The 23,614-nt window shown below is 37.4% G+C and overlaps 1 protein-coding gene across 1 annotated transcript in view; it reads left to right on the forward strand.

The window, feature by feature from the left end:
• Window positions 1-23,614, forward strand: part of ptprz1a (protein tyrosine phosphatase receptor type Z1a) — a 70,754-nt gene that overhangs the window by 36,746 nt on the left and 10,394 nt on the right. Inside the window, exons 8-22 of the mRNA XM_079810415.1 lie at window positions 4,026-4,176; window positions 6,916-7,100; window positions 7,258-7,384; window positions 9,269-9,309; window positions 9,403-9,778; window positions 9,977-11,743; window positions 13,260-13,404; window positions 16,074-16,159; window positions 17,929-18,014; window positions 21,033-21,053; window positions 21,196-21,292; window positions 21,373-21,458; window positions 21,771-21,905; window positions 22,735-22,869; window positions 23,609-23,614. The exon at window positions 23,609-23,614 is cut by the window's right edge and continues 158 nt beyond it. Coding sequence (XP_079666541.1) covers window positions 4,026-4,176; window positions 6,916-7,100; window positions 7,258-7,384; window positions 9,269-9,309; window positions 9,403-9,778; window positions 9,977-11,743; window positions 13,260-13,404; window positions 16,074-16,159; window positions 17,929-18,014; window positions 21,033-21,053; window positions 21,196-21,292; window positions 21,373-21,458; window positions 21,771-21,905; window positions 22,735-22,869; window positions 23,609-23,614 — 3,444 coding nt within the window. The remainder of the gene's footprint in view (window positions 1-4,025; window positions 4,177-6,915; window positions 7,101-7,257; window positions 7,385-9,268; window positions 9,310-9,402; window positions 9,779-9,976; window positions 11,744-13,259; window positions 13,405-16,073; window positions 16,160-17,928; window positions 18,015-21,032; window positions 21,054-21,195; window positions 21,293-21,372; window positions 21,459-21,770; window positions 21,906-22,734; window positions 22,870-23,608) is intronic.

The following is a 23,614-nucleotide window of genomic DNA, read 5'->3' on the forward strand; positions in this document are numbered from 1 at the left end:
CAGATTGTTGCGTGCATATAAAAGACTCCACACACCACAATCTTTAGACCTGATATTGAGCTGTTATTGTGCTGACAGATTAAAAGATGGTCCACATGAGACAAAAAGACTGCTGACAACAATTGCCTTATACCCACAAAAACATTTTGCTCATAAATAATGAAAATGGCATTGTTTTGACTAGTATAGTTCAATAAATGACTCAAAAGCTGCCTTTTTTCCTTTTTATAAGTAAATACTGTAAATACTAATGAAACCCTGAGGCCATCTTCACCTGGAATGATATTGTGACTGTGGCTTCAATTTGTCATTTGGCGTCTGTTGCGCAACACTAACTCACACACTCACGAACTGAAAACAATTAGCAAGAAATGGCACTCACGCCCAAACATGACAGCACAAACATCAATTACCATTCCAAATGTTATTTTACTTTGACGTGTAGATCCGTTTCATTTCCTGTGTGTCTCCTGCATGTACATTTACATTTGATTTGACATTTGCTTTCTTAGAAATCCATTCAGTCATGCCCAATAATAATAACGTTAGCTGAGCTTTTGACTCTAAATACTAAAGTTTGCACAAAAAGGTTGCCAACTCCCTCCAGAAGAGGAAGACAACAACATTTTTGATTATTGTGATATTGGATAACACATTCAAAAGCAAACTCTCATTAAATGGAATTAGAGGGAGTGAGCATAGAGTTACACGTCACAAAAGACTGTAAATGCTTAAATACAGCCTTTGTAGTGCGTGCCATTCAGTCTGGGGCTGTTGCCCTCGAGTGACAAGCAAGTCGATACAAGTTGCAATTGAAAGCAGGAGCTTTACCACAAAGTAACAAACCTACACCTGATGACATCACGATGAGAATGACATTGACTCACACACATTAAAGAGCAGCTTTGATGTCCACACAATGGAGGACGTCTCGCCTCTGGACTATTGTGTTTGTTTAATGTTGAATAAAAACTGTTTTAGTTTTTTAATGTAAGGAGATTCAATAGTTCTGTTTCATCTAGGTATGTTCAAGCTTCATAATACTGTAAAGTTGTAAACGGGATCATACCAGTTTATCATCTTTGCCAATTTAGATATAAAATTAAATTTATATAATTATTTATATTACTGTCAGTTTTTTGTATTTTTAAGTGACCCTTTCTGCAGGTTACATCGACATGCCAGTAGGCGGTGCAAAGTAAACCTCTTTTTGACGTAGTCATTAAATCATTCACTCAACCAATTCGTTCACAAACACTCCCTGTGTAGGAATATGCCTACGTCCATACTATTTAGTAGGCAGAAAACAGTATTTGAGTTGTTTAGTATGTCTGAATTCATAGTATTCATAAAACAAATGACGAAAAGTACCTGGATGACCTACTACTTCTGAAGTACACATCCATTGGATACTTTACTATCCCATGAGGCCACAAGAGAGGATTTAGATGTGTTTGACTTGAAGCGGCACTGCACAGACCAGTTAGTGTATGACATCAAAGTACAGTGCTTTCTGATCGCTCTTGTGGTACTTTGATGTCATACACTGATTGGCGGTATATAGTATGTCTGAATTTCATTCATAACACACATTCATACTATATTGAAATGGTTGCAAAGTAAGTTTCAAACCAAATGTTGAACCTTGATTTCAGACATAGCGACTGATTCATTAAGGAACAGACAAGTCTGTTTTTATGATTGACTTCCTCTGTCATAATGTTATGCCTGATCGGTATATATATATATATACCATCCTTCTGATGAGACGTTAAACCGAGGTCCTGACGCTCTGTGGTCATTTAAAATCCCAGGATATCCTTCGATAAAGAGTAGGAGTGTAACCCCGGCATCTTGGCCAAATTTGCCCATTGGCCCCTGTCCATCATGGCCTCCTATTCATCCCCATATATATATATATATACGATTGGCTTCATCACTTTGTCTCCTCTCCACCAATCAGCTGATGTGTGGTGAGCGTTCGAGTGCAATATGGCTGCCGTTGCATCATCCAGGTGGATGCTGCACATTGGTGGTGGTTGAGGAGATTCCCCCCTTCTATATGTAAAGCGCTTTGAGTGCCTAGAAAAGCGCTATATAAATGTTACAAATTCTAATTAATTACAAATTATATATATATTTATTCATTCTGATGGCCGTCATTCAGATACAGAGTGACTGGTGAAATCTCAGACTAGCATAACAAGGGAATGTAAAGCCGAAAGCAGCCAGGCAAACCAGATTTACTCAACCGATTTGTTCCAAAACACTGATTCATTAAGGAACAAACAAGACTTGTTTCATGAGTGTGTAAGTGAATCATTCACTTAACCGATTCGCTCCAAAACACTGATTCATTAATGAACAAACAAAAGATTTGATTCAGTAGTGTGTAAGTGAATCATTCACTCAACCGATTCGCACCAAAACACTGATTCATTAAGGAACAAACAAAAGATTTGTTACAGTAGTGTGTAAGTGAATCATTCACTCAATCGATTCAGTAGTGTGTAAGTGAATCATTCACTCAACCGATTTGCTCCAAAACACAGATTAATGAAGGACCAAACAAGACTTGTTTCATGAGTGTGTAAGTGAATCATTCACTCAACCGATTCGTTCCAAAACACAGATTAATTAAGGAACAAACAAGACTTGTTTCATGAGTGTGTAAGTGAATCATTCACTCAACCGATTCTCTCTAAAACACAGATTAATTAAGGAACAAACAAGACTTGTTTCATGAGTGTGTAAGTGAATCATTCACTCAACCGATTCACTCCAAAACACTGATTCAATAAGGAACAAACAAAAGATTTTTTTCAGTAGTGTGTAAGTGAATCATTCACTCAACCGATTTGCTCCAGAACACAGATTCATTAAGGAACACATAAAAGTTTTTTTCAGTAGTCTGTAAGTGAATCATTCACTCAACCGATTCGCTCCAAAACACTAATTCATTAAGGAACAAACAAAAGATTTGTTTCAGTAGTCTGTAAGTGAATCATTCACTCAATCGATTCAGTAGTGTGTAAGTGAATCATTCACTCAACCGATTCGCTCCAAAACACTGATTCATTAAGGAACAAACAAAAGATATGTTTCAGTAGTCTGTAAGTGAATCATTCACTCAATCGATTCAGTAGTGTGTAAGTGAATCATTCACTCAACCGATTCGCTCCAAAACACTGATTCATTAAGGAACAAACAAAAGATATGTTTCAGTAGTCTGTAAGTGAATCATTCACTCAATCGATTCAGTAGTGTGTAAGTGAATCATTCACTCAACCGATTCGCTCCAAAACACTGATTCACTAAGGAACAAACAAAAGATTTGTTTCATTAGTCTGTAAGTGAATTACTCACTCAATCGATTCGTTCCAAAACACAGAACAAACAAGACTTGTTTCATGAGAGTAGGTGAATCATTCACTCAACCGATTTGTTCAAAAACACTGATTCATTCAGGAACACAAATGTGTGTTGCTCAGAGACGTGCAAGCAGCTGTTAATTAGTCCGTGGCTTTGTTTGGACCTATTTTCGTAGCAAAAATAGACAAAGTAAGGGGCCATTCAAACAGAGCGTGGTCAAAAACGCAAGATGCATTGGAATGGAAAAGTGAAAGGTCTAGACACAGCTGCTAAACATGTCTGTCTAGCGCAAGTTTACATAGAAAACAATGGAAAGGCAGTGCAGTGAAGTGCAGAAAAGCTTTCCGTGTGAACAGTCACTAACAATATTGTGTCCAAAATGTAAGCTAATTAATATTAACTTTTTGTTTGTTGAGCTGTTGTATAAAAGCAATACCATAGTGGCAATCGCACTCTCAGTCTGAACACTGACATGGCGAAAATTCAGGCGAGCAGCACTTTTGTGCATGTGATTACCTACTAAACAGTCAGACTAATGAAGGTGTTATGAAGAGTATTTCATATGACAAAAATGCTAGCTGCTGTTCTATTTTAAACCCTTTCTGAACACAGAAACAGTTTTGTTGTCTAATCCACATTGTATGTGTCCACAGCTGGAGATGTTCTGTGAGGTGATGACCATGCAGCAGGCTGGATATGTCATGCTTATGGATTACCTGCAGAATAACTACAGAGAACAGCAGGAGCAATTCATGGGACAAGTCTTCTCATCCTACACTGGCGTCGAGGAGGTCCACACTCCTAGTACGTACTTCACAAACACACATACGTGCGTAAACAAACCAGGGTAGCATGTGTCTAGAATAGTTCATTCTTAAGGTCTAAAAGCAGTCAGGCAGTTTGAGGGTCACGGATCTAATTAGCCTCCAACATGATTCTAATCCCAAACAACTGCTTCTCAATTAAATAAGGTTTCTATTTTTATTCAACGAAGCCCTCCAGACATTTTCCTACTTTCTATTTATAAATATAGACAGACATTTGGCCCATTTTTAGCCATACGCAATGCTTTCATGGCCTTTTATGGATGATTCCCACTCATTTCATTGTGTTTTATATGTATCGTTATGGATTGTAATTCATAGATTTAAAATGGTTTTAACAGCAAAAGGCAGTGCTTTATTTTTTTATATGATGTAAATATCGTCACCCTCAAAGTTTTAGAGACACATTTTGGTGCTTCTTCATTGTACAATAATTCTTGTTATTGTTGAAAAACGAGCAGGCTAAATGTGTTTTTTTGTTTGTTTGTTTTTTGTAAAAACATTATTTTTCTTTGGTCATTATGCCTCTTCAAAAAGTATATGTGCATGATGTCCCTGTTATGATGTTTCACAAATCTATTACTCGCTCTGACCTGTTCATTCATGCTCTCAGACTTTCCGCTTTAGCAGATCGTTGGTGGAACATCGATGCCCCCATTTCAGATTCCTCCGCTACAGGGCGAACTCTGTATGATTGAGAATCACTGGCACGTGGGAGTTGTTTTTACAGAGGCCATTGGCAATGGAAAATGTCCCACTTGTGTCCTTTAAATCGTATATACACGGTCCAACCTGTGTTTTAGCTTAATCCAGCACTGAGAAGTGCCGCCCCATGCGCAACAAACTGCGATGCACTGTGTATTCTGACACCTTTCTATCAGAACCAGCATTAACTTCTTGAGCAATTTGAGCTACAGTAGCTCGCCTGTTTGATCGGACCACACAGACCAGCCTTCGCTCCCTACATACATCAATGAGCCTTGGCCGCCCATGACCCTGTTGCGGGTTCACCACTGTTCCTTCCTTGGGCCACTTTTGATAGAGACTGACCACTGCAGACCGGGAACACCCCACAAGAGCTGCAGTTTTGGAGATGCTCTGACCCAGTCGTCCAGCCATCACAATTTGGCCCTTGTCAAACTCGCTCAAATCCTTACGCTTGCCCATTTTTCCTGCTTCTAACACATCAACTTTGAGGACAAAATGTTCACTTGCTGTGTATATATCATTCTGATGGCTGTCCTTCATATACAGAGTGACTGGTGAATTCTCAGACTAGAATAACAATGGAATGTACAGCCGAAAGCAGCCAGGCAAACCAGATTTACTTACTGTAACCTCTCTTTCACTGTCCACACAGTATTAACAATGTTTACTCACTACTATTCAGTCACATCAATCTCGGTCTCTCTGGCTTACATATCAAAACAGCTTTGAGTTGCTAGGAAACTGTCTCTTTCTGTTTGCCCCTTCACTCGCAGTCTTGCACAGGTTGAATTCAGTTCAAACCCGAAAATGCATCTGGTTGTTCAGGGCACATATGTAAGTTTTCTAATAGAATTACATCTGCATAGGGAAGTTTGGGATGGCGAAACTGAAATAAATGACGTATGTAGTGAAGAGAGCGTTTAACATGACATCAAACCAGAATAGTGAACATTCAAACTCATAATTTAATTTAACAATATATTTATTATCATTAAATCACATAGATATATTGTGGTAGAAATACAGACTTTAAAAAAGTTCCACATATATTCTGCCACAAATTAAACTTGCACAGATTACACACATTATCGTACATAGTTTTCTTTCTTTAGAAAGAGAGAGAGAAAAAGAGATGAATCAAAATGATTATTTGTTTTATAGGGTTAACAAAAAAGAGTTTTGCGAGTACTTCCTGAAAGTCTTTTTGGGAATCGCTTACTTTAGTAGACAGACTGTTTAAACTGCGGGCGCTTTCTGCCCTCTTGTGTTAGAAACCGATGGCAAGAAATATTACGCATCTGTTCACTTTGTTATTGAGAAACTCACTTTGTTATTGAGAGTCATAAATATCAAGTGGACTTAAGTAAACCAGTGTTAAACCAGGTCCTAACTTGACCCAATAAGTGAAGCCTCAGAAATGCTTAATCTGAGACGGTAAGATTTTTTGGGTTTTGAAAGAAATTAATTAGAGACAGTAAAGACATGTTATATTAAGTTATAATATTTCACAATATAACTGTTTTACTGTATTTTTGATTAAACAAAACCAGCCTTTATGAGCATGAGACTTTTTTTTTTAAATTATAAACATTAAAAAATCTTACAGAACACCAACTTTTGAATGTTCAAATGGGGTTCAATATAGAGACATAGGGTTCTTGACTCAGTTTTAAAGAACATTTTATATCAGACAGGTTTTATATAAGGAGAGTTGTCTTAAAATATTGCACAATACTTTCATGTTTAATGGGCCATTTCATTGTTTCTACAATTGTTCAATTACAATTAAAAATGAATTAAAACAAAACTATTTAATTAAAACTAAATCCATAAAATGTATCCCATGGCGGGATAAGTGCCAAACGGAACCCTTTTCCGTTCTATATAGAACCTTTTCTTTTAAGAGTGTATGGATATTTATTATGCATATTGCGTATTTACAGCCACCTTTTCATCTGGCACCATTGTTTAGTATAATCGTATGTGTGTGTGTGTGTGTTTGCTGTCATAGTTTGCAGTTCAGAGCCGGAGAGCGTGCAAGCCAACCCTCATAATTACACCAGTATGCTTGTAATCTGGGAGAGACCACGTGCCGTTTACGACTCCAGCATAGAGAGATACTCCGTCACCTACCGGCCGGCCAAGGGCGATGATGAATCTGCATTAGAGTACTTGACAGATGGAGACCAGGATGTGGTAATTCATTAACGTTTTGCCATAAACGTCAGATATCAGTGAATGAATGTTGAAAATCAGGCCTACATCGTGAAGGTCACCTTTCCATTTCACCTCCTATATAGGATAACACAGGTTTTGAATATCAATTATGATGATTTTTTTGTTTCACCACCAGGGGGCGATCATTCAGGACCTGGTGGCCAACACCAGTTACATGGTGCAGGTTGTTGCCGTGTGCACCAATGGTCTGTATGGCAGAGTGAGTGACCAGCTGACAGTGGACATGCCCCTGGATGATCCTGGTAAGACCAATCGCGCCCGCCGCCCTCGCATCCGTGGAGAATAAGTTTAAAACACTCATTTCAAATGTTAGAAAAACCCAAATGCTTCAGACTGTAGACTGATCCTTTGCAAACCAGTTACATTGTCCAGCAAATTATGTGGTGCCAATTAAGACTTATGAAGAAATGGACAGAATCTTGGAGTGGTTTACAGCTTTTAGCCAGAAACATACTTTACACAAGTACACGTTTATGTAAACAGAGACCATTCTGAATGCTTGACCTATGCATTGTAATATTGAGTATACAGTTTGTGCTAGTGTACAGTTTTCTCCGGGTATTAAAGACTTCCTTTCAGATTACAGCAACACACAATTTTTTTTTGTACAGGTACTTGCGTAGTGTTTTGAAATGAAATCCAGTACTGTAATGAATAATGTTATATCAGGCTAACCCAACTTGATTTCACATTTAGATGGCAATTTCAGTAGAATTTATATTTATTAAGATATTTTAATTAACTTGAACTTAGACACATATATATATATATATATATATATATATATATATATATATATATATATATATATATATATATATATATATATATATATATATATATATATATATATATATATATATATATATATATATATATATATATATATATATTAGGTACACTTTTTGTGTTTGTCGGTGCTCTTTGGGTGTCGTTTTCTTTTTTTTTCTCTGTCTGTCTGTCTTATACTTTGTCGTCACTATCTGCATTTTGAATTTCCTTCTATATAGATTTTTTTCCCGGTCTATTTGCATGTTTTCAATGGATAATTTGTGCTTTTTGTGTTCTTTTATAATTCATTGAAATGTTGGGGCGTCTGTATTGAGCTTACTGATTTATAATAAACTTATCTGTCTAGCTGAAAGTCCCTGTCATTATATTTCAGTGTCCATGAATATGTGTTGTCACAAGACATTTTGTCATGATTATATAAAAATGTTTAAAAGTGGCTTGGTTTTACATACATCAGTGAAATGGGGCCAGTCTATCTGATAAAATCATACATGTTCTACCTTTTAATGTTTCCATGCTTCACAAACCGATCTTGTCCACATATCACAAAATCTCTGGGGTCTTTTCCACCATTTTGTGTCATTGAGCTTGATCCCATGACAGGTAAGAGCCTGCAAGACATTGTAAGCTCTCTCCATCTTTGTGTGCTGGGAGCTTTTTTAATGCATGAAGGTGTCCAAACTCTCCTGTCGTGTGATACAATGTGTGTGATCAAAAACCGACCCTCTGACCCAGAGATTGCTCCTTTTTGCACTCTTTGTACCAAAGAATGACCAAAACAAATGTCCTATTTGGTGACCTGGTTGACCTTTCCTTCCTTCTCAACCTCTGTACTCTCAACATAGAATACCAAATGCCCAAATACCAAAAATGTCCCTTTAAGGCATGTGGTTTGTGATTGAATACACAAACCAATTTGTGTGTTCAACTTTTGTTCCTCAAGCATGCAAGTATCTTTGCCTATTAAGGATACAATTATAAACACATAATGATTTTCAAGTGTGGGGTGTGTGTTTGTGTACACTTATGGGAAACTGTTTTTTTTTAAATACTTTTATTAATGCAAATATTGAAAATGGTCACTAACAAACAGTGAGTTGATCCAATAATCACATATTGTTGTTATAAAGAGTAAAGGGCATACAGAACATACTTGTGAAAATACAGAGCTGACATGTAAAATGTTCACTATATACAGTATACAATGTAAGAATAGTTTAGGTTTATTTTCAGTGTCATAGAGAGCATACAGAACATACTTATCTGTAGCTGACATGTGAATATTTCACTCATACCATGTGTTAACTCTTTTTTTATGTTTGGTTTATTTTCAGAAACAGACAATGACTCTGCATCATTTGACTATAGTGAAGAGGTAACTATGTCAATACTACTTTAGTGTATAGTTATTTTTGGGTTTTCTACGACAGTAAACATATTGCTTCTCTATCTCTTTCTTCTATTTTAGGAAGACTATCACATCAACACCTTTTTGATCAGACCCAACACAAAGCAACTTCCATATCCTTTCCAAACCACCACAACGAGCCCCAGAGTTACTTCAACAGAGCATCCAGTCCATCCAGTTGTTAAGACAACACCAAGGACTCATGAAAGAAGACTCCCGGTGGAAGACTCTCAGAAGACTCCAGATCATTATATTCCAGTTATATACACAGATAAACCTACAGTGAAATACACAGACCAACCCACCACCCCTGCAACCATAACCACCAAATTTGTTGTAGATGTACACACCACTAGACCAGACAGTTATAGTATTGTAGCAGGTGTATCCTCAAAGTCTGATGGCCGAAGCAGTACCTTTACAGATTTTCCAGCAAGTGTTACCTCTGAAACAAGTGTCACCCCTGAAACAAGTGTCAATTCTGAAACAGGTTTCACTTCTGAACCAAGTGTCACCCCTGAAACAAGTGTCACTTCTGAACCAAGTGTCACCCCTGAAACAAGTGTCACTTCTGAACCAAGTGTAACTTCTGAAACAAGTGTCACCCCTGAAACAAGTGTCACCTCTGAAACAGGTGTCAATTCTGAAAGTGTAACTTCTGAAACAAGTTTCCCCCCTGAAACAAGTGGAACCCTTGAAACATTTGTAACACCAGCTCCGATAGACGTTTCAGGGGTTGAGGATGTGACTCGACCTGTAACCGACTTAGACAGCTTTGTTGGGGATAGTTCAGTGACTGTAGTCCTGTTGCCTGAAATCCCAATGGAATCAACTTCCTCTACCTTCCCCGCTGAGGTCCCTCTGTGGCCTACAACTGCTAGCTTGCCTTTTCCAACCACTGCAGCTTTCAGCACTGTTCTGTCGCAGACCACCCAGCCGGTGTTTAATGGTGAGAGTGCCTCGTATGCCCCCTCTGTATCTGACACTTTGTCCTACGTGCATGCAAGTCCTGTGTCCCCCTACTCCTTAAACAGTGTGTTGTCTGAACCCATCCCTGACTGGGACATCCCCTACACTGTTTCCATGCTGGTGTCTGGTGGTGCACAGTCTATCACCCCTTCCCCTTCCTACCCTACCCTATTCCTCACCGGCTCTGTGTCTTATTTAGACATGGAGCCTGTCTCTAGTGGTGGTTGTAATGATGATGATGGTGATGATGATGTTTTGTCTGGGTCCTTCTCGGCTGACCCCCAGTGTAGAAGTACTCTTCCCCCTCAAACGTTACCAGAAGCAACTGCTTCCGTTATCTCCATGCAGCCAAACTATGAACACAACCTTTTACACCCCTCTGAGCTCCCCAGTACTATCTCCGCGCTGAGCTCTCTTGCATATCTCCAGCCTTCGGTTCCTGTCACTAGGGACTACTCTCTGATGATGACAACCCTTGACTCTGATGCTTCTCTCTCAGGTAGCATTGTGGACTTGATGGAGTGGGTAGATTCTTCTCTAGTAGCTCCTTCTTTTAGTCAAGACAGTGGTGCATCTAGTGAAATCTCTTTGCATGCCTCTCTAAACATCCTGCTGCCCTCTACTACTTCGGGATTGTCCCCTTTTAGTGATCTCTCGGGTGACCTAACCAGTCCAGTAGATCTAGATTCATTTCTGTCCACTTCCAGCACCGGTACTCCTCTGTGCAGCAATGCAGACTTGGACCTCCGTGCCGAGGCTCTTTTGTCTTCTCTTCCCTTTTCCGCCAAGCCTTCTAGTGACCTCAGCATTTTTGTTTCAGCCACTGTCAGCAGCATTGCACAAATTGCAATTGGAATGTCTCAGGGAGCACCTACTCCCATAAGATCTTCAACCATTGCGTCAACCTCTACTCCAGTATTCAGATCCATACCTACTCCTGTGGTTACCCCAACCCTTGCGCCAACCTCTGCCCCAGAATCCATCTCTGTGGTTGTTCCTGTTGTGCCCCCAACCGTTGCAATCTCCTCTGCTCCCGAGTCTAATTCCATTCCTACAAACTCTGCCGATGGGCAGCTGGAGAACAGTGCCTCGGGCTGGGTGCTCGATTTAGATTGGGGCCAGAGCTCAGCATCTGGAGATGAGAGTGTCATCCCATATATCACCACTGCCTCTCCTACAGAGGTACCTCCTGATGAGACGGATGATGGGAATGAGGAGCACTCTTCCTCCTTCTACTTCGAGGGTGAGAACGGGACAGAGAGTGAAGCTACCGAGTTCAGGGTCACCCTGCGGCCCAGTCCTTCCTGGACTCTACGAGGTAGTGGGGAAGAGGAGAGTGGATCAGGTGAAAACCTCACAGATAATGAGACGTCTTCAGACTTCAGTATTCCAGAGCGCACTGAGAGGGATTCAGAGGAGGAACCAGTGGAAGGTAAAGCTCTCGGTTACTGACGTCCATGCCTGAAGGTGCTTCTTGATTTAGCCATGCTCAGTGAAGTTTGATCAGTGAATCATCAGTGAAGAGTGTCTGAAAATTCTCGGTTCGAGGACAACTAACCCATCCTAAATTTTGAATGCCATAACCCACCACAAATGTAACCTAAACAACTAAAACCTCATCCAGAAAGTGCTCTGTAGAAGTTAGTTCGCTGGGAAGGTAAGATTTGAAGAGCTCACTACAGCGTCCTTAATTAACGTATACATCAAAACTTTTGACAAATTAGTCTAAATAACATAAAACGTGCTTCTAAAGAACCATCATCTTAATTAGAAAATCCCATCATCAATATGTCTTATTCGTAGTCCCATGTTATTCCTATGTGTTCTGTGTTGTCTTGCATGTTGTTCATGTGATTATTTGCTAAAAATGTGCATTAGCATGCTCACACCTATCATCAGAAACATACCAACAGCATGTTTTCCATCTCAAGTCGAATCCAAGATACTGAACCCATTTGATTTTGGGATCAATTTGTAGATTTATCAAGTTTTATATGATAGAAAGTCTGAATAGCAAATTAAACCACATGGAGGCTTAGCATTTGGTTTAGCTCTGGGAAACATCATCAACAACAACAAGCCCTGCCTCAGTAGCCTCAATTATTTTTGTTTGACGATTCCTCCATGGAATAAAACAGTTATTCTAATGTTTGTCCAGCAGAGGGCAGCAAAACTCTTATATATAGTCACTAGTAAGTGACAGCTGGCAGTGGCAGCATTGTGTTTTGGCTGGGATGCCGAGGTCATCTCAGACAGTCCTAGGCCAGATCTTAATCTCTCAAACGTGTCTGTCTGCAATGAATCATGACCTGTGAACTCTTTAGCTTCTTAGTGTCAGACCAACTCAAAACACATTTCTGATGGAATAGATTAAGTGGTGCTATGCCAATCCTTATGGATGACATACTGATTATAGGGTCTTTAAGAATCAAAGAGAAACTGAGTCAATATCCTGTGGTGATAGCTCAGTATCATGACAAAGAACAAAAGGTGGTTTGTTTTGACAAAATTTGTCGTTGTATGCCGATTTTAATACAAAATAGCACGTTCACGTTTTTTTGTTGTCATTATCGACAGCATTGATTGTACCATTGATTTATCATAGATATTCATTCATTGTTTAATCATGTGTATACAATTTTAAAATCAAAGCCATTTTTATTTTATTTTATTTATCGACATTATTGCTCCATGTTTTAAGGCGTACTGGTTTGCAAATGATGTCACTTTAGTGCAGATTAACCTGAATTTGTGTTACAATTTACGTGAAGTGTGATAGTTTCACTTGACTTCTATTTTACAAGGTGAGTTTGTTTTCAGTGTATATCATACATTTTTATTGTTAATTAGCTCCATGCACCAAATATGTTTGAGTCTGATAGGAATATCTTCTAAATTATGATTACTGATAACGCTCTGATCTGAGGAGGGTGTTTTTTGACCCATAGACGCCAGTAACAGCAGTCATGAGTCGCGGGTGGGCCTGGTGAGCAGCATTGAGCGGCAGAAGAAGGCTGTGGTTCCTCTGGCTGTGGTCTCCACCCTCACCTTCCTGGGTCTCATTGTTTTGATTGGCATTTTTATCTACTGGAGGTAAGTCTTATAGGTAACGGCATTTTCACAAAACAGTTGCAGCACAGTAGACATACAGTATGTACTCCATTAAAATGATATATTAAATAAAATAATATTAAATGTAATTTAATCTTAATTAACTTATGTAATCTATATTTAAAATAGAATTGTATATTTATATAATTGTAAAAAAATGAAGAAAAAAATGTATATAATGTATACAGTAGCAAGAAAAAGTATGTGAACCGCTTGCAGAATCTGTGAAAATGTGAATAATTGTAACAAAATTGAAGAGGTCATACAAGATGCGTTATTTTTTATTTAGTACTGTTCTGAATAAGATATTTTACTTTTTTTAGTCCACAAGACAAAAAAATAGCAGAATTTATTCAAATGACCCCGTTCAAACGTTTATGAACCATTGATTCATAAATATTGTGTGTGGAAACCTGGATGATCCACGGCTGTTTTTTTGTTTCGTGATGGTTGTTTATGAGTCTCGTTTGTCCTGAGCAGTTAAACTGCCCAATGTTCTTCAGAAAAATCCTCCAGGTCCTGCACATTCTTCAGTTTTCCAGCATCTTATGCATATTTGAACCCTCTCCAGCAGTGACTGTACGATTTTGAGATCCATCTTTTCACACTGAGGACAATTTTTGGTCTGTGCCAAATGTTTCTTATTTTGTATAAATATAAATTTTATTCACTTAGTACTGCCCTTCAGAAGCAACAGAAGATACTTGCATATTTCCCGGAAGTTCAGTTTACCTTGATCTTCAAATTCAATACGTTTTCACCCCCCGACATCGCGTTTCCTTCTGGAGCATCAGTGAATGTTTGAACCTTTTTTAATAGTTAGGGTTAGGTGTTTGAGTCCCTCAATCGTCTTCAAAGTGAAAAGATGGATCTCAAAATCATACAGTCACTGCTGGAAAGGGTTTAAATATGCAAAAGATGCTTGAAAACTGAAGAATGTGCAGGACCTGGAGGATTTTTCTGAAGAACACTGGGCAGTTTAACTGCTCAGGACAAACAAAGGACTCAATAACAACCATCACAAAACCAAAAAACAGCGGTGGATCCTCCAGGGAACGACACACAGTATTAAGAATCAATTCATGAACTTTTAAACGGGGTAATTTTAATAAATTCAGCAATTTTTGGACTATATTTAAACATCTTTTATATAAAATATCTTGTTCAGGACAGTACGAAATAAAAAATATGCATTTTGTATGATCCCTCTTATTTAGTTAAAATGATTGACATTTCACAGATTCTGCAAGGGGTTCACATACTTTTTCTTGAAACTCTATATATGAAAATTATAGGCCTTGCTGATCCTTTAAACAATTAAATAATATTTTAATAATATTTTTGACATGAATAAAGGCAGTTAGTTCATATGCTGCCACATGAAGCACAATTTTAGGTTACCTAAGCCAGCAATTTTTTTTCTTTTCTTTTGTAAACTCTGTTTTGGCATTGGCCATGCATCACTGACTCGGACAAGAATGGAAAACAAAAATACACTTCCTCTGAGACAGCTGCTCATGATTTCCATCATATTGTTACTAATCCATAATCATAACAATCGTCGATAAGGAGGAGAAGGGGGAGCAGTGTGGCCCCATGAGAAGCGTGTTGTCTGTCTGTGGGGGTCTAATCTTGGGCACAGACCCAATCTCACACCCACCGGGTGAGGGACCACCTCAAAGGGAAGCAAGATAAACAATCCATGATGTATCGGTGGTCTCTCTCTCTGTGTGTGTGTGTGTGTGTGTGTGTGTGTGAAACCGGCCAGAATTCACACCAAAGCGATAAAAATGCTCCATCCACACCAGGATGGAAGTCTGGAATCCTGTTTTCCTTCCGATATTCCCAACCGTGAAATAAGCAACTTTGGCAATCCCATCAAGAACATGTCTCGGATGTGTAAACAGTTTAGCGGCACAAGATTGTACATTTCTCATTCCGACGTGCCTCTTGACCCTTCAACATATTGCTCATGTTTGACTTTTTGTTGTTACACCGTGAAGATTGCGGGGAGATTAAATCGGTAATCTTGGAGCCGGTGATTAAATCTCCGATATGCTGATCTGTTGTTTGTGGGCCTACAGGGAACACATGCTGCCAGGCTGGAGAAAGAACCTCCACGTGATTATGTTCAACACGACCAAGTCATGTCCATGTCTTGTTAGTGCAGCCGTGGGTGGTTCAATCTCAGCAGAACATGGGCATGTACGACTGCTTGTCCATCTGTAGCTACATGGTGCTCATTTGGAGAGCAGACAGATGCGCACTTAATGGGACGTCTTGAAACGTTAGCGTTAAATCTGTGTCGCCCAGTGCTGTGGTCACTAATCCCTTCCAAGAAGTTACGTTTTAGACAAAACAGCTTCCAGTTAAGGAAGTCCTCTGAGCGATCCTGTTAAAAACGTGTTGTGGATTAGATTGAATATGGTTTTTGTGTTTATTTTTTAAGCCTGGAGTTCAGCCTCAAGCACATATGTGGATAAGACACAACAACACGCAAATAATCAAAGCTTGTGTGTGAGAACCATGTGTTTTTATTAACTTTGTGGGAAGGTAATTTGCGTTGTACATCCACATTACATGCTATTCAGTCAACAGTACTTCTGTTACATAAAGTGCTGGTGTAGAAATGGTGTTTAATGCCGTTACAGGAAATGTTTTCAGACTGCTCATTTCTACATTGAAGACAGCACATCACCCAGGGTGATTTCCTCCTCGCCAATGCTGAGTCCTACAGGTAACCCATACACACACACACACTTTTTCATAATCATAACTGGGTACTATTAACATTTGGGTCAATTGCAATTCAAAAATTTAAAGGGATAGTTCAACATAAAATGAAAATTCTGTTCCAAACCAGCCATTGACTACAATAGTATTTTTGTCCTACTATGGTAGGCAATGGCTGCCGAGATCTGTTTGGCTACAAACATTCTTCCAAATATCTTCCTTTGTGTTCAGCAGAAGAAGACGTTAATACAGTAAATGATGATAGAATTTTCATTTTTGGGTGAACTATCCCTTTAATGACTTAAATACACATCTTCTATGATAAGCACGATATACATTTATGAAGTAATTGTAATATTTGTTGGGGGAATAAAATAAAAAATGTCATTGTGGTGCATAATATCATGTTGTTATCAAGTTGTTAAAGTTATAAAAGTTGTTTGGCCTAATATTTTATTATAATTATTTACAATAAAACAAATATTTTTTTAAATGCTTGTAATAGTTGACAAATTTGTCATGTGGTGCGACCAACATGCTAAAAAAAAAAGCAATCATATCATTGATTGTGCAATAAGTCACTTAAAAAGTCCCTTCAATAATTCCCATGAAATCATGATCAATGTCATGTGGTGAAACTCCCCTTATAAACCTTTTTTATATACATTTATTTTTATTATATAAATAATTACTATGAAAGATATTTTTTGTATCAATTGATTTATTGAACCTTTATTGAAAATATTGATTAAAATGTATGCACTCAATTTATTTAAAGTATTCAAAGTACATGGCAAATATGAAATTACCTTTTACTTGTCTCTTAACTGTCACCGTCCCGCTAGCAGGACACCTGGCACTCTTTTTTTCGTATATTATATATTTTAGTAATTATCATAAATTAGGTATCATTCGAAAGCTTACGAACTCAAAATTCATCCTGTGAAAACCGTTTTGAAATTGGACGTTGCGTTACCATGGAAATGGTACTTTAAATTCTTCTAGCTGGCTCCTCCCCTAGTGGGCGGTTTCATGTTTCATATTACAACATGTATTTTAACTACTTTACAATCAAAATCGTTTCTAATCTTGACAAAACACATATCGTAGGAAAGGTCTGAGTCTCAAGGTTCCATATTTGGTGACCATTTGTGATGGAAATGACATTTGGACAGAAATGTACAGGAAAATGCATCAGAAAACAATCAATGGAATTTCAATGACACCCGGTGGCTATTTTTAGTACAGCGCCTAAACAAAATCTCATGGGAACTTCAATTTTTGTGAAATCAACTTCAAATTTGGAACACAACTTGGTTAGACATATGGCTTTGATTTTATAGTAATTTTAGATTCAAACATTTTTGTAAAATATATATTTTATATAAAATAAAAAAATATTTAGTACAGTATGTTTTATTTACAGTAAATTTAAACTTCCATAACTTTTTCATACTTTCATACTTTGAATGGCTATATTCCAAAGCATTCTGGAATTACAGCCCTTTAAGTTTGGATAGTGCATTTCCATGTGTATTCTCAAAAAGGGGGGTGACAGTTAAGGGGTTTTAAACCATATGACATTTTTGGTTCCCACAATGTAGGCAAAAACTGACCAACATGCAAATTCACTCGACTATAAACAGGTTGTTTCACATTATTGTCAGCCAATAATATAATTTCTCTGACCAGTGTACCCCATAATTATGTTCAAATAACAGTCATAAATGCATTTCAATGTTAGTCATCAGCAATTGTGTTTTGCCCTTCCAGGTGAACATGAACCCCAGTCAGCAAAGCAATTTGTAAAGCATGTGACTGAGCTTCACAACACCAACTCGTTTCCCCGAGAGTTTGAGGTTCGTATCCCATCATCCCCCTCTCTTTTGGCACTTTTCAAGGGACAGCTGTGTCGTACGAGCCTTGATGTAGCTGATCAACATGTCATTAAGGCATGTCTCATAAATGAATTCTTTGGTTCATTCAGGCACGATTATGCTGTGTCTGTCCGTTCATGCATGAACGCAGGTTGTTGATAATGCATTTGAGTTATAATTAGGTCAGTGGCGCGCTCGGCTCTAGATTCCAGTCAGGTGCACAAAAAGACCCAGTTAGTTACAGCTTAATTAACATCAGTCAGTGTCAGATAGTACATTCTCACCATAACATTCATTTATTAACACTTGATTAGATCATTCAAAAATCAAGCAAGCTTTAATTGGACACAGTTAGGGAGTAAACTTAATTATTATTTCTTTTCATAAGCGCTACCTATGAAAAAGTGATGTTTTTCGTAAGTTTCCTTTTGTTTAGGCTGAATTAAAGTTTTTTCTCCACACACCCACTAGTGATATGTGTTTTGTGGCAGGCTAAAACATGCGCAGTGCAAACTGTAGTGTTTAAATGCATGCTCTGTTCAATCATGAAAGCAAGGCTTTGGATTCTGTCCATTTTGATTGATCATAATTGATATTTGTGGCTATACGTTCATTCATACAGCAGGGAAAAAGATTCACGGACATTTAGTGGTGTTCCTTTATTATTTTGCAGAGCAAAAAGTGAATAATTCCCTGGATCAAACCAAAACCTCATTTGACAGTTCAGCACACTGATCTCAAAGAGAATACATAATACATTTCTGCATTTATAAATATTAAGGAAAAAGATTTGAAAGATTTTTAAAGGAGTCATGAACTGCATGTTTCCTGGTGTGCTCTTGTTATGTTAGTATGATTTTTACATCAAAACTCTCCATAATTTAGAAATAAAAGGCATTTTTCCTACCTGATTTGAGCGCTCTGTTTTAAGGGGCGTGTCTGCTGTGAGACTTCAGTGTAAACGCCCACTGCTGTGATTGGCAGACATTGAAAACTTTTAGCAGGTTTTTACTATTACAGTTCTCAAGGTTAACTAATTGTGAAACGTGTTTATTATAGCATTAGATTTATATCGTGTCATGAAAGGTTGCAGTGATGAGCATTGTAGCCGATCACAGACATGTTGAGCGCATTAATGCTGTGATCTCGTAATTGCAACTCGATTTCTGCACACAAATGAATGCTTTCATGATAACTAACAGTGAAAACACAATGTAAATAAGAGATTTGTTGATTATTACAGGAGTTTTGGCGCGAGTCCAGAACTCAGTCAGTGTTTGATTGACAGCTCCAGCGATTGTAAAGGGAGCGTTCTTTGATCGCTTTCTATATATAAATTATTCACAGTTTAAATAACAGATTAATTTCATCCTACTAAGAGAAACAATGTTAAGTTGACCGTTTAGTCACTGGTTTGATTTACTGATACATAGACAAAGCACATTTGACCGTACATGAATCATTACATATCAGAAATCACTGGTCACTGATCAGGCATTAGAATGAACACGGTTACTTACATGTTGTCACATTACTTTAAAATTATTATCGTTCGCTAAAGGAACACGCCATTATTTTTGAGAATAGGCTAATTTTCCGTCTCCCCTAGAGTTAAACAGTTGAGTTTTAATCCTGTTTTCTAATACATTCAGCCGATCTCCGGGTCTGGTGGTAGCACTTTTAGCATAGCTTAGCATAGATCATTGAATCTGATTAGACCGTTAGCATCTCGCTCAAAAAATGACCAAAGACTTTCGATATTTTTCCTATTTAAAACTTGACTCTTCTGTAGTTACATCGTGTACTAAGACCGATGGAAAATGAAAAGTTGCGATTTTCTAGGCCGATATGGCTATGAACTATGCTCTCATTCCTGCGTAATAATCAAGAGCTTTGAGCCGTCCCATGAGTACAGCGGCGCAATGATATTACACAGCGCCTGAAAATAGGCTAGCCTAGCCATATCGGTCTAGAAATGTAAGATGTAACTACAGAAGAGTCAAGTTTTAAATCGAAACTCTGGTCATTTTTTGAGCGAGATGCTAACGGTCTAATCAGATTCAATGATCTATGCTAAGCTATGCTAAAAGTGCTACCGCCAGACCCGGAGATCGGTTGAATGGATTCAAAAATGGTAAAACTCAACTGTTTAACTCGAGGGGAGATGGAAAATGAGCTAATTTTCGAAAATAGTGGCGTGTTCCTTTAAAGTTTGTTAGCAAAGGCTGTGCCCAAGTGTGTTGAATACAAATAAATAATGCTCAACTAAAACATTCACATTGTTGAAAATAAATAACCACATTCTTTGCATTAGGATCCTTTGGAAGGTAATGTTATTTTTATTCCAGTGATCCTGTATGGATCTTCTCTACTCGTCATCTCACTAACACGCCAGTGGGCGGGACCAAAGTTGCAATGATGAAGTAGGCGTTGATTTTCTTCTGCAGAGGCGGTCATTCCACAACGAGTTGTTCTCTGGGTTTGGCTACAATAAAAGCTGTTTTTGGACTAACAAGGAAGTTTTCAGTTCTGAAACGTACAGGATATTCTTATAGTATGATGACCTCTCATATGTTAAAAGCTCAAGGAAAATTTGATTCCTCAATTAATGAACCCTTTAAGAAACAAAGACTCACAGAAAAAGCTACTTGTAACATCTTGTAAATGCAACTTTATATCAAAATTGCGGCTTTATTTCCCAATTGCTATTATTTCGACATTATGTTTCCCCAATTATGACTTTTTTCTCACAATTGCGCCATAATTACCCATTTCTATCTCAAAATCGCAGCTTTAAATCATAATCGCGACTTTATTTCTTACTTAAAGTTGTATTGCTCTATTGACCAATGAGCATCCAGAACTGGAACTTGTAGGCAAGGCAATTAGCATACTTAAAATGAACAGAATCCAACCCAGGCTGTCAGTGCTTTTGCTTTATGCAGTGTTTTGGTCTGTTATTGTATTTCATTGCTTTTCGCATTCTCATCCCCTCATTAGATATTGAAAGAGTATTTTGAGGTAAGCTACATCTCCCTTTAATTTGTTTGCTTTTGATAGCTTTAGCATGTATTTTTGACGCTCACTTGTTGTCAAAGGACCGTATCTTTGGTGTTTGATTACGGCAGACTGTTGGAATAGAGGATTGTTGGTGTTTTTTTAGGAAGTTCAGACATGCACCGTGGACCTTGGAACAACTACAGACTGTTCCAACCATCCGGACAATAAGAACAAGAACCGATACGTCAACATTTTAGCCTGTGAGAACCACTGTCACTATATATAAGTGTTAGATGCACGTTTCTGTATTGACTGGCATATCTTGGATTACATCCTTTAGATGACCACAGCAGAGTGCGACTCGCACCCCTAGCCGACAAAGATGGAAGAAGCGGAGGGGACTATATAAACGCCAACTACGTGGATGTAAGAGATTTTACTTTAGCTCAGAAGTGTTGCCATGCAGGCAAATCGTGATCGTTTTATCATTATTTAATCAGTGAGGCATGCCTACCTCAAAATGTGACTGTTTAGTAGATATGATTAAAATAGCAGACATAAAAGACTTCAGAAGCACTGCTGATTTGCTATTGATTTCATCTTAGAAAGTCATGCATGGTGGCCTTAAGTGTGAGAATATATTTGTAAGATTGAGTCACCTGAGATGTTCTTTCAAAGTTTAAACTGCCTGCTGAGAATGCTAGCTTTATTTGTCTCTTCTTTTTTGTTTCACACAAGGGATTTAACAAACAGAGAGCCTACATTGCAGCACAAGGGCCCTTGAAGTCCAGCACACCGGATTTCTGGCGGATGGTGTGGGAGCAGAATGTGGGAGTGATTGTTATGATCACAAACCTAGTGGAGAAAGGAAGAGTGAGCTATTTGATAAAAGTCTACCTAAAAGCATTGATTAACGTTGTTGTATGGCTTCAGAAGATTTGGAATATCACATGGACCTGTTTTATGGTACATCGTGGAGCTTGACGACCCTAGTTCCCATTCACTTTCATTGAGAGGAAAATACAGTAGTGCCCAAAATGGATGTTGGGTGTAGGAAATTGACATCTTTAGCCTTTAATCAAATAATATTATAAATTAAATTTTTTAAAGATTTTGTAAGCATTTTGGAGTCATTTGTTTTATTTTTGATAATGCAATGAAAGATGTTAAATTGTCATACCAATAAATTATGAACACATGCAACAACAAGAGAGAACCAACTAAATATTAATAACTGATTGTTGTAGTCAATTTATGCTTTTTTTGTTGATGCATAAAACCTGTAGTAAAATAAAACCTGCAGCTGTAGTTTGCATTTTTTTTGCCAAATAATTTTGTCAGATAGATAAATCAGTTACTTTTCAGTGTATTGTTCTTTTGTTATTGAAAGCAAACAATATTTTCCTCATATTTTGATGGTTTTTCTGTTGGAAACAAAACTTGTATGGGTTTGGAAGAAGTTGAGAATGAGTGACAGAATTTATATTCACTGTAAAAAAGTAAGTGTTCATGCTGCCTTTATTTTAAGTTTAGTCAACTTGATATGTGAAGTTGTACTTGGATATTTGAGTTGACTAAACTTAACATTTTAAAGCAGCATGAACACCCTTTTTTAAATTGAAACTACTTTGTTACAGTGTTGATGTAAATATGATGATGTAAATAGATGTTCATAATGACCAATTGTTTGTCCATTTCTCAGAGGAAGTGTGACCAATACTGGCCTCTGGAGAACCAGGAAGAGTATGGCTGTTTTTTGGTTACTGTAAAGAGCACAAAAGTCCTCGCGTACTACACCCAGAGAACCTTCACCATCAGAAATACCAGCATAAAGAAGGTATCAAGCAGGGATACACACAATATCTCGGCACCATATTGGTAATGGGTCGATCTTAGAGATTTTTTGAGTTTATTTTTATCAGTCGATATTTAATATTGTTTATGCTCATTTACACTATTCTTACAGTTAGATTGCCTTTGTCATCATCTAAAATAACACTAATACTTTTAACACTGTTCGTAATTGTTAGCAAATAAAATTAATATCCATTTTATACTGTACATCATAATGTTGTGATGACTACATTCCCTTGTAGCATTTAAAATGGCAGATTTTATTTTTTAGTAATTTATTTAAAATGTATTTAGACCAGTGTTATTTTAGTGTCATATATACTATTATAGTTTTCATTCATATTTTGAAATAGATTTTATTTTCAGTTTTAGTTAAACTTTTTAGTCATTTTGTTTTAAACTAAATCAAAATGGAAAATGTTGTCTTGGCAAGTATCTAAAATAAAATAAAATGTGTGTTTTATTTGATTTCAGTTAACATTTATTAATTTCAAGTAATAAAAATGTTTTTTAATGTTTTAAGTTTCAGTTATAATAACAACCCTGGTTTAGAGTTTTATTATTAGTAATATTACATTGTAAAAATGTTATTAATTAATAAGTTGTTACCTGTTTAATCATTAATTAAATGTTAATATTTTAACATTTACCTAAAAGTTTTTGTTTAAAGGTTCAGTTTTGAATTTAAACATCATGTATATATGCCGTTTTGATTTCTTCAGGGTTCT

The sequence above is a fragment of the Gobio gobio genome, assembly GCF_949357685.1.
Source record: "Gobio gobio genome assembly, chromosome: 25".
Taxonomy (NCBI): domain Eukaryota; kingdom Metazoa; phylum Chordata; class Actinopteri; order Cypriniformes; family Gobionidae; genus Gobio; species Gobio gobio.